General features: G+C 42.4%; 1 protein-coding gene across 1 annotated transcript; it reads left to right on the top strand.

The window, feature by feature from the left end:
• Nucleotides 1-1,494: 1,494 nt before the first annotated feature.
• Nucleotides 1,495-5,814, top strand: aldoab (aldolase a, fructose-bisphosphate, b). Its single transcript, XM_044337489.1, has 7 exons — nt 1,495-1,615; nt 2,948-3,066; nt 3,472-3,738; nt 3,831-3,991; nt 4,619-4,877; nt 5,021-5,220; nt 5,375-5,814. Exons 2-7 carry the CDS (start codon nt 2,955-2,957, stop codon nt 5,465-5,467), a joined length of 1,092 nt encoding a protein of 363 aa, XP_044193424.1. The 5' UTR covers nt 1,495-1,615; nt 2,948-2,954; the 3' UTR covers nt 5,468-5,814.
• Nucleotides 5,815-11,577: the final 5,763 nt, after the last annotated feature.

The following is an 11,577-nucleotide window of genomic DNA, read 5'->3' on the forward strand; positions in this document are numbered from 1 at the left end:
GAGAGGAAGTTTAAATTTCATATTACAAACACACCAAGTTTTACTATGTTTTACTAAACAATCCGTCTCATGAAGAAAAAAATCTAAAAATAAAAAGGTCCATTTCTCCTTTCCTGCTGGACTTCCTCTGTGCTCTCATCCCATTTGCGTGTGTCGGCGTAGTGTGCCATATAGAGGCAGACAGCATGAGTTGGTGGATCATAATTGGATTCAATATCTGATAAATAACTTTGTCTCTATTGTTGGCTGTTTATTTATATTTTTGACATTTAAAAACATTATAGATGTTTTTTGGAGGTACCTACTATATGTAGGTGACTACATGACTCTAAGGTTTTGTGTTATGGTGCCACAGGTATTTCACCTATCTAAGGAAACAAATAAAAGTCTGCTATATCAGAATCTCATTCTTCTTCATTAATTAGTTTCATCACAACTTCATCTGGAAAAAAGTTTTTTTCTCCTTCTTCTTCTTATCACAACTATGCACATTGTCTCACTGAGGCCACTTAAGGAAGTGAGCCTCTTTTGCTGCTACTGCATACCAGTGAATTACCTCAACCCTAAAAACCCAATGCTCTGACCATGTATGGTGCAAAATTTCACATCCTTTCACACGGTGTGACTTGTGTTTTCTGGTGAGCAATCTGAGTTAGAAAATTAAACTGATATATAAGGCGTTGTGCAACTTGACAGTGTGCTTGTGCAACCTTTGCAAAGCTTGCCAGTTGACCCTTTAATGCCAAGCAAAGAGGATTGAGAAAGGTCATCAAAAGGTCAAGGATCAGCACACTGTGTTGATGTCTGGATTGGATTTCTAAGGGCAGGTTAGCAGTGTTGTCACATGCTCTGCAAGCCTCTGTGTGAGAGTGTGTGCGTGCGTGCGTGCTGTTAGTACATACTATATACACCGCACTTCAGAGTTATCTTCCTCTAGATACGTTTTCAAATGACCTCTGGGTGCTGAGATGCTCTTTACTGTTGAGACAGCAAATTCTAAATTAACTGAAACTTCAATATCTTTATGCTATAAGATCTATGCTTCTATTTGTCACAATATAAAGCTGAAAAAATGCTTAAAACTAGAATCTACAGGGTGCCAGTATGTGAATGGAATATGCATAATTTTATAGCGGACGCTGACGTCAAAGTGAAGCTAATTCCCTCATTCAAATATTTCTGGGAAATGTTCTCTATCTATCTATCTATCTATCTATCTATCTATCTATCTATCTATCTATCTATTTATCTATCTATCTATTTTGTGCTATACTTCATTCTCATCTACTTCACTCTCATCTTCATATTTCTTGTCTTTTCCCTATACCTCCCATCTTCTCTGTCCCTCACTCTGTTGCTTTCTCTACTAGTCACTGAAACACTCTTTGCCCTTTCACTGGCTGCTCACCACCACGTTACTCCAGCTCCAGTCTCTCTGAATGTCACGAGCTGTCTCTGGTTGCGTCCTGTTCTTTTTATAGCTGGGCAGCTGAAATGTGAGGGGTCACAATGGGAGGATAAATACAAGGGCCAGCGGGCTGAAGGGGTGTCGCAGACGAAGGCCGGATCTCTACCATCCCTCTCTCTTCTCCCAGCACTCCTCCTAACCTCAAAGGTAAAAGAACTGAAAACTCGATTGACAAATACATGACTTCAGTTGACTTTTGTGCTACTTTTTGAATATTTTGTTCATAGCAAGAGGTGCATGGCTTTCCTCACACACTAGAGGTGAAAATCTTCACCTATTCTCATAGCTCGAGCAAAGTTGTGGTTACTGTGACAGCTAAGGTGTCATGAGACACATATGAGTGAAACATTTCACCCAAAGACACATTTCCTCTCATTTACTTCTGATACACTAAAATAGACATTACAAAATATTTTCCCTACTACATTCACTATTCACTATTTGCACTTCTCATCCACGCTATGCATGACAATTCTCCCTCTGCATTATGTATTTACACAACGCACTTATTTCCATGACTGAATACTTTAGCTCATCTGCTATCAGTGCATCACTGGCGGTTGCATTGACCCTCTTTTTTCTGATGCAAGTTTCCATTGCACTGTCTCTGAGTAGGCGGTGTTGACTCAGTGGTTTGTTCTTACTAAAAACCATGTGTCTAAATTGGTCCAGGCTTGCTGGTTATTAATATTGCTGTAGAATACATGACTTCTGAACAGTAGGGTGTGAATTGCACAATTTTCTTTTATATAACGCCTTCTTACTGAGCCATAGTGCTCCCATTGCTTTACAGTAGTACACTGTGTATATTTAGTTCAGCCTGTTGATAGGGGAGGCACAGCCAGGGGACATGTGGTGGGGGGGAGGGTGAAAGAGGAATGCAATAGAAGAGCAGGGAAGAGGAATGGGGAGGGAAGGGGGCTGTGAAGAGGAAGGGAAGGGTCGGGGATAAGAGGCTAGAAAATGGAATAGGTCAACCACATGCTTGTCATGATTTTTTAAGGGGGTCAGATATATGCAGGGTGGGGCAGAGGAGGGTGGAAGGGTCTCTGACACTGGATCCGCTATGCCACTGCATATTGTGCCTGGGGGATAATGTGCAACCCCAGCACATAAAGTGCCTTATGTCGCTGCAACAGTTATAGCTGCAACAACTGCAGTCACACTATCAGGACACCAGCTCATATGATTTTCTTTAGGCTGACAGACATACATACAGACAGACAGGAAAGAGTCAAACCATACAAACAGGATCTCGTTTAACCACTTCTCCCACAGAGTCAAACTAATGTTCTGTCCTACTTCCATCAGTCAGGTTCTCACGTATTCAGAAGACCACATTCTCAAATGTCAAACTTTGCAACCTGAATGTTGTTGAACTTTTGCCCTTGCACCTCTGTATAATTTTGACCCTGAGTATTCCCTATGAAAATGTTACCTATTTATCTCATCCTTTGTCTTCCTCCTCCTTCTACACAGTGTCAAGATGCCTCACGCATTCCCCTTCCTCACTCCTGAGCAGAAGAAGGAGCTCAGCGATATCGCTCACAAGATTGTGGCTCCCGGCAAGGGAATCCTCGCCGCAGATGAGTCCACCGGTAAATTAATTATTTTTCTGTAGGTAGAAAAAATCATTACTCGGTCATTCATCTGAAAAGGAAGTGTAACAGATTGTAACAGGTTAAAAGTCTAAAAACACATCAACAGAGTCAGTATATAGTGTCCTAATGATGATTTATTCAAAATCTGTGTGAAATAATGAATATAGTTATGATATGAGTGGCTAAAATGTACATTTCTCAGAACTATTTCTTTAGGCACAGTGTTATCATATTGATGAGAAATTACTATCTTGATATGTGTTGTTAATGTCATAGCCTAATTGCAGAGGTTGGTCAGACTTAAAACTTTGAAACCATCTGCAAATCCTCGCACAAACACACCACGTCAGTCCACAATTGGATCCAGATTTCATCTATCTTATCTGTCTCCACAACCTGCAGGCAGCGTGGCCAAGCGCTTCCAGAGCATCAACGCTGAGAACACTGAGGAGAACAGGAGGCTGTACCGCCAGCTCCTCTTCACCGCTGATGACCGCGTCAAGCCATGCATTGGTGGCGTCATCCTCTTCCACGAGACCATGTACCAGAAGACCGATAGTGGCAAGACCTTCCCCGCATACCTCAAAGAGAGAGGCATGGTGGTGGGCATCAAGGTTGACAAAGGTGTTGTCCCTCTGGCCGGAACCAACGGCGAGACAACAACCCAGGGTGAGTTAAGAGCAGATTTAGACACAAAGAGAGCAACATTTTTGATTACCTGTACCTAACTTATCCAATGTGTCCTTCCCTTTTTTGCACAGGTCTCGATGGACTGTATGAGCGCTGCGCCCAGTACAAGAAGGATGGTGCTGACTTTGCCAAGTGGCGCTGTGTGCTGAAGATCACCTCCCACACTCCCTCAAAACTGGCCATCCTGGAGAATGCCAATGTCCTGGCCCGCTATGCCAGCATCTGCCAGATGGTAAGAACCAACAGACCAAATGAGTGTAGTGTATAGTTTTGTAACTTTAAAGGACTACATGGCAAACACAGACCTGTGTAAATTATGAGTAGAAAAAAATGTCGCTTTAACAGTCCATGTATCTGTTTGCTTTGCAAATGTGAAACACAGAAATGTCAGTTCAAAAGACACTTCAAATGATTTGTTGATATTCCCAAAAGCTATATCACCTTCTATTACATCCACTTAGTATATCATGAAAAAAGCAGCATCAATGGTGTTTTTTGTTTCATGTGGCATATATTATGTCACTCACTTGCTGCATGGGTTTTGAGGGGTCATAATAAGTTATTTAAACCATTTGAACTTTCAAAACAAGCCACCACATTTTAATGTTTTGCACTATTGAAAGAAAAGTTATTTTTCTGTTATTTTTGCATAGAAAGTTCAGTATACTGTAGATAATAATGCTGATTAGGGAGCATGAAACCTCTTGTCTGTTTTCAAATGTGGACACAGTTTAGAAAACACTGAAACAATGAAGACATATTAAGTAATATATAAAGTATGTCCTCACTGTGATTCTTATTTTAAGCCTCCTTCTTATCAACTTGCCTGTGTTGCTAACACAATCCTTGCCTTCCTCAGCATGGCATTGTCCCCATTGTTGAGCCTGAGATCCTCCCCGATGGTGACCACGACCTGAAGCGCTGCCAGTACATCACTGAGAAGGTGCTGGCTGCTGTCTACAAGGCCCTGTCCGACCACCATGTCTACCTGGAGGGCACCCTGCTCAAGCCCAACATGGTTACCGCCGGACACTCCTGCTCACACAAGTACACCGGCCAGGAGATTGCCATGGCAACTGTTACTGCCCTGCGCCGCACTGTGCCCCCTGCAGTCCCTGGTGAGCTGGATGCACATAATGATAATATTCTCTTGTTGACATGTACACTAACGTTATAAAATGCTGAATTCTTCATTGTGTATGACATTTACTCAAATGCCTAAAGTGGGGCATTGCTAAACTCTTACACTCTTCCTTTGCAGGTGTCACCTTCCTGTCTGGTGGCCAGAGTGAGGAGGAGGCCTCCGTCAACCTGAACCTCATGAACCAGTGCCCTCTGCACAGGCCCTGGGCCCTGACCTTCTCATACGGTCGTGCCCTGCAGGCCTCTGCCCTCAAAGCCTGGGGTGGCAAGAAGGAGAATGGAAAGGCATGCCAGGAAGAGTTCATTAAGAGAGCTCTGGTACGTGTGAATGTAATTAAAATGTTAATATAACAAAGTAAAGTGTGTTAATATATGGCAATGCAGCTGAGATTTCTGTAACTGTTAGTCTCAAAGTAAGTGGTACAGTATTGAATTGTGCATTCAATAATACTGGCCTTTTTTCCTCTTACAGGCCAACCACCAGGCCAGCGAGGGCAAATATGTGTCCTCTGGAGCCAGCGCTGCTGGTGGAGAGTCACTGTTCGTGGCTAACCACGCTTATTAAGCATGGAGACTCACCATTTTCCTTTCCATCACCTCCCCAATATTATTACATCAGTATGGAAAGGTTATGCCTGTGAAACTGTCTTACTGCTATTGAACATCAGCACTTAAACAGCATCTTGGTAGAAAGTGAAGGAGAGAGATGGAGATTAAAAAAGTCTTCTTTTCGGTTGTTGCCACAGCAACATGAAACTGAAAATGTTCTGCCTCCATTCCCTTACCTTTTATTTTTAAACACCTGTTTCCCACACTGTTTTTAGACAACTTTTACTTTTTTTCCTTGGTCTGACTCCACCAAATGCAGTATATGATATATGCTGATACCATGGAATAAAGTATTTACCCTAACATGTTGGTTTATGTCCTTTTTGTGTCATTGCAACAGTAACAAGCCACAGCCATTCTAGCCTGAAAACATAATACTCTGAGAGAAGTACCAGCAAAAGAAAAATACAAAAACTTACGTATAAAACAGAGGTACTTTTTCCCCTCATGAATACATTAAAAGTAAAACAATATTACTTGACTAAAGAACAAGGACAACGTAGACACTATGAGGAACTTAAATTATAGTTAGCTGTTTCTCAAAATGTGTTGTTATAAGTTCCTTTTCCTTCCTTTTTTCCTTTAGTAAATAAAGTATATAGATGATTCTCAACTTTAAAATTAGACTTTTTGTTACAGTGAGATGAAAAAATGAAAAATGAAAACAGCTGCCCTGTGCCCCTCACTGAGCATAGAATAGTATACTATTAATTATTTTGGAAAACATGGGGTTATGTTAAAAGAAAACATATATTAAGTCATGCTAGCAGTGGGGTTAGGGATAGCAATGTCAGGTAGATGATCTTTGACTTTGAGATAGCATTACTTGACATGTAGAGTGGATTATTGCCTTGTATTTTTATTCAACGTCCCCAGAGGATGAATCATGATGGTTTTAATGGGCCCCTGACTTTTCATCTAGTGTCCCTAACAGGTTAAACTTTATCCAACACTCTAAAACTAACATTAGCTAAAGTAACTGCATGCTAACATTTGCTTGTCAATACACCACCCAGAATGAAGAATATGAAACACTCATCTACGGTTGGCTTAAAAGGTAGCTAACATATACGTTAACGTTAGTTCATTGTAAAAAGTTGTGAATGGAAAACAGCTTTGGTCAGCTGTCATGCACAATGGATTTCAATAATCGTAAATTCATTGTGCATTAATCCACTTAATGCACTACTCAGATGTCAATCCAGTAGTGTTATGTACATAATAAAACCGTAATATTTGTGGCGAAATATGGATAAACAGGTCTCTTATGTTTTATTCATCACACATCCATTGCACGTGTTCTTTTATGCAGTTACAGCCATGCATGTATTAAGTTAATTCAGTGTCATGTGCTGAATGCTTATATTTTATTTAATGATTTTTTTATTAAATAATGTATAATTAAGTGCTGCTGTCTGTTCTCACAATGTGTTCCACAGGATGGGAAATTTCACCACAAGGAGGCATACAGCTGTTGTGTCTAAAGATGCAACAATTAGTCTGTGAGAAAGCCCCTTGAATATAGACACTGGTAGACTTATGCTGCCCTCTACTGGTCACAGAGTGCTGAGTCAGGGTGGTAACCACATCATAATTAGTGCTATGGAGGAGCTAGCTTTGGCCAGGGACATATGCTCTCGCTGACTTTGCTTCTGAAACATCATGCATGAATGCCAGAAAGTCAGTATTGGACAACAATTCCTGTTTACCTCATATCTAAAAGCTATATGTAGCACTGGACTGACTAAACTGTAAATAATTGATGTTTCTAGATTTCTCTACTAGTGAATTACTGATTGTTCTGTTCATCTAAGCTAACTGAGTTAGGATATTGTTAGTAGGTATGCTAGACATTATGTTAATAATCCCTTTATCAATCTGTCATTTACTGAAGCAATAATCTACCAAATTTTCTATTTTGAGTTGAGGTCATCTGTATAGCAGTAGCACATGGACAAGCTCTATTAATGGCCTTATTGATAATAATTTGTGTTTGCTTTATGGTAGTCTATACCCGTACTGAGTAAGTTTACTTGTTGGATACGGACTTACTAGTTATCATTAATCGTTATTGTTTCCAGAACCACACCCACATGTATAAAGTCCTGCACCTGGTTACATGTAAATGTAACAGTGATACAGCAAGAGTGGAAATTGGTTGACCAACAAAGGGCTAAACTGTAGGCCTGTTCCTGTGATTCTCTGCCTGGATTCACACACCCATAATCTTCATCTATTCGAACCAGTAACCTCATTGGAGGATCCCTCATCCTTCATTATATGGTCCTTTGAGCCAGATTGAGTTACCAACCGAAGATATGGACCCTAATGACACAGAGCCCTCCCAACCACCTTTATGAGTCAGAGATTGAACATTAAACATTATTGCTCATAGCCAAACCTGTAACCAAGGCGCAATAGGATTCTGAAACTAAGTTTGCCCTACTTTGATAGTGGCTGTTAGAGTGACTTTGCTATCCTAAAAATGGGTCTAGACAATTTATTGAACCAACATAGTCATCTCACTGAGCAATATAAGTATCAGGTTCTTCTAGGACAAATAATAAAGGATAAATAAGGATAAATATGGACAACCACGCCAGCTTGTGAAATGTGAGCTTGGTATAATCCTCAACTCCCCTGCTCTGAAATTTGGTGATGCAGAAGCCTTTGACACATTTGCCCTCTCTCTGTATACTCTGTGGGAATGTTGAAATCCCTTTAAAGACAAAATAGCTATGAACTAAGATGTGGATCCCATGCAGACCGGCTGTTTAGCAAGATGCCACCCACTTACTGAGAAGGCTTTGTTGAATACTGCCTGAACCGTGCTATCCTTCAGAGCAGCACAGACCAGACATACACCTTACCTGATCTGGATGCATGGTTGCAGATGAAATCACAGGCTAAACATATACCCAGCAGGGCAGCTGCACTTTATCACAGTGAGGTGCAGAAAAGACCAAGATCCATCTACCAGGCCAAAGGAGAAGCCTTCTACCTTCCTCTATAGCATTGGAGACGGACCCTGCAACTCAGAACCTACGGGCCAAACTAGGTCCACTCTTAAGCTGAAAGCGTATTGTAATAAGAAAGACCATTTCCTGAATGCATATGATGAGTTCAAGAAGTTAACCACAGAGCAGGTGCTTAAGTGGATCCAGGACTGACAGCTTTGTTTGAGGTGTGGTTGGACCCATGCATCAGATGCATGTACACTCAAATAACCCTGAAAAGTATGTAAAGAGCAGCATCTCACCACCCTACGAGGTAGCTCAGCATAAGCAGAGGAGCATACTCAGGGTCTCTGCACCTACCACAAAGGTATATCTGGACAGACCAAACCATTCAACCAAGGTCATGCTCAAGACTTGAGACCTATGTGGTTCTAGATGATGGGTCAGGGAGGAGTATCATCCTGCCTCAAGCCATCAAACAACTGAACCTTCCACAGGAGCCAGAAACTCTTGCAGTCCAAACTATGCATCAAGAGGTTGTGCAACTTGATGGAGCTGCTGTTAGTCTGGTGGTGTCTTCCATACAGAGACCAGCTAAGAAATATCAGATACACAGGGCATTCACTGCAAAAAGCTAGGGCATTGCTGAACACACTTATCCTGTGGCTTCCATGCAAACCTGATACAAGTACCTCATTCAACTACCCTTTCCACAGATTGACCACGCACAACCACTTGCTGATAGGCTCAGATCTGCCTCACCCGATAACCTCTATCCAATCTGTGCAGACTGGGCCTCAGGGAAGTCCTGTCATCATATGCACCAGACTTGGCTGGACTCTCCAAGGCCCAACAATCCTTGATGATCCCTTACATTCACAGCATCAATGTATGCACATCTCTACCATCTCTCCCTCGGTAGAGCTGCTCTAGCATGTAGAACGGTTCTGGCAGGTAGACAATCTCCCCTACACCCCTACATCAACAAGAAGCTCACCACATGATCAAAGTAAGACCAGAAAGCTCTGCTACTCCTGGAAACCTCCACCTCTCTGATTGAAGTTAATGGTGTGCATCATTATGCTGCCACTTTGCTTTGACATGCTGAAGCACTTCCCCTCAGGCTCAGAAGGATGCAGTAATGCATAGCCTCCGCAACATAGAAAGGAAATTTGCCAAGGATCCCCGATGTGCTGATCGGTATTACAATTAGATGAGGAAGCCAGAACAGGCAGGGTATGCAGCACACGTGACACCTGAAGAAGCAGAACAGTCTGTTTAATCCTGGTATATAACTCACTATGTGGTGTCACATAACAACAAGGAACAGACTGTATTTAACTGCTCATTCCAACACAAGGGACAGTCACTCAACAATCTACTTCTGCCAGGATCTACATTAGGGCCATCACTCCTCAGTGTCTAGATTCCGCTAGCATGCTGTCACCATCAGCGGTGACATAAAAGGCATGTTCCATCAAATCTGCTTTTTGCCAGCTGAAAATCCCATGCCTCGTTTCCTGTGGAGAGATATGCAGTAGAGTGAGGAACCAACCATCTACTAATTGCAGGTGTTGCCATTTGGTACTACTTGCAACCCCTGTTGCACAATATACGCTGTGACTCCCTATTGGAGAAATCTGTGGAGCAGTTGTTCTATGTGGACAATTGCCTTCACCCATTCAGTTGAGGAAGCAAAACATCTCATCAATGTTCTAGGCCTCCATTGTACCAAAGGTCCTTGAGCATCTCCCACCTGAGGCCCGATCTTTTAGCACCAAGCTGTGGCTATCACAGCATAGCACAGACCTCCAGGAGTTAACACTGGGGCTGCATTGGAATTGTCTCCAAGACCCCCTGAGCTACCGACCTCAGAAGATAGAGAGATATTAACTAACAATGTGGAATGTGTACAAGGTCCTTGCCTGCCTCTTCAACCCCTTAGGTACTCATTCAAGACCTTTGGATAGGGAATACCAGCTGGGACAATGTGATCCATCCACCTGAGCTGCTAGAGAAATGGCACTCCTGGGAGCAAGAACTACCAACTGTTGAACACATTGAAATCTTCAAGTGTTATAGTATCAATGGATCACATAATACCTTCAGCCTCCACATATTCTGCAAAGCCTCCGAACACGCATATGGCTCTATAATCTACTTAAGGATGGAGAACAGCACCAAGCAGGTGTTAATCTCCTGTGTGCATACTTGGTCCAGAGTGGCCCCAAAAAAAGAGTCTCTGCTTCTGAGCAAGACTGCATGGAGCTAAAAAAAAATCTGCCTTTTGCAGTCAGATAACTATCGGTCCCATGCCCAAGCTTCCAGACATCAGTAAGTTCACCACTTGGAGGGAGCTTGTCAGTGCAACAGCTAGATACCTGCATGGGGTTGGGCCGTCACTCAGTCAGTACAGCACCATATGTAGCAGTTTCTATAGCTGCAGAGAACCTCCTTTTCGTATGAACATGAATCCTTCCCAAAAGAGTTTTAAGGTCTTAAATCCAACAGACTGTGCCCTCCAACAGTCATCTGGCATCACTGGCTCCTGAATATGAGGAAACCACTGGTCTTATTAAAGTAGGAGGAAGAGTACGTCAGGCAGAACAGCTAGATATCAATGCCATCCATCCCACCGGATTGGACACACATCATGCACTGACTAAACACATCATCCAGGACCATGACGCTACTCTCCTTCACCTAGGTCCAGAGTGAGTACTGGCAGAGATTCAACGCCACTACTGGATACTCTGTGGGAAAGAGGCAATAAGGAAGTATCAACACTCCTTCTTGGAGTGCCAACCATGGCGTACTGAACCAAATATTCCCCTCATGGCAGATCTACCACCCTGCCCAGCTCCCGTTATACAACCCACCCTTTTATTCCACCAGAGTGGATTGTTTTGGGCCATTCAAGATCAAAATTGGCCACAGAAATGAGAAAAGATGGGGAATAGCATACACCACCTGACAACCTCGAGCCTACACCTGAATCTACTTGAGAACCTTGACACAGATGCCTTTTTGATGTCTCTAAGATGTCTGGTCTCCAGACTCAGAAAACCATTTCAAATCCTCTGTGACAACAGAACCAACTTCACGGGAA

This window comes from Thunnus albacares, chromosome 20 (assembly GCF_914725855.1).
Source record: "Thunnus albacares chromosome 20, fThuAlb1.1, whole genome shotgun sequence".
Classification (NCBI taxonomy): domain Eukaryota; kingdom Metazoa; phylum Chordata; class Actinopteri; order Scombriformes; family Scombridae; genus Thunnus; species Thunnus albacares.

Bases quoted from the DNA above. Each gene is read 5' to 3' on its own strand.
- aldoab (XM_044337489.1), top strand. From the start codon at position 2,955: ATGCCTCACGCATTCCCCTTCCTCACTCCTGAGCAGAAGAAGGAGCTC. The intron at 3,067-3,471 runs GTAAATTAATTA...CACAACCTGCAG, and splicing joins CGCCGCAGATGAGTCCACCG to GCAGCGTGGCCAAGCGCTTC. The intron at 3,739-3,830 runs GTGAGTTAAGAG...TTTTTTGCACAG, and splicing joins CGGCGAGACAACAACCCAGG to GTCTCGATGGACTGTATGAG.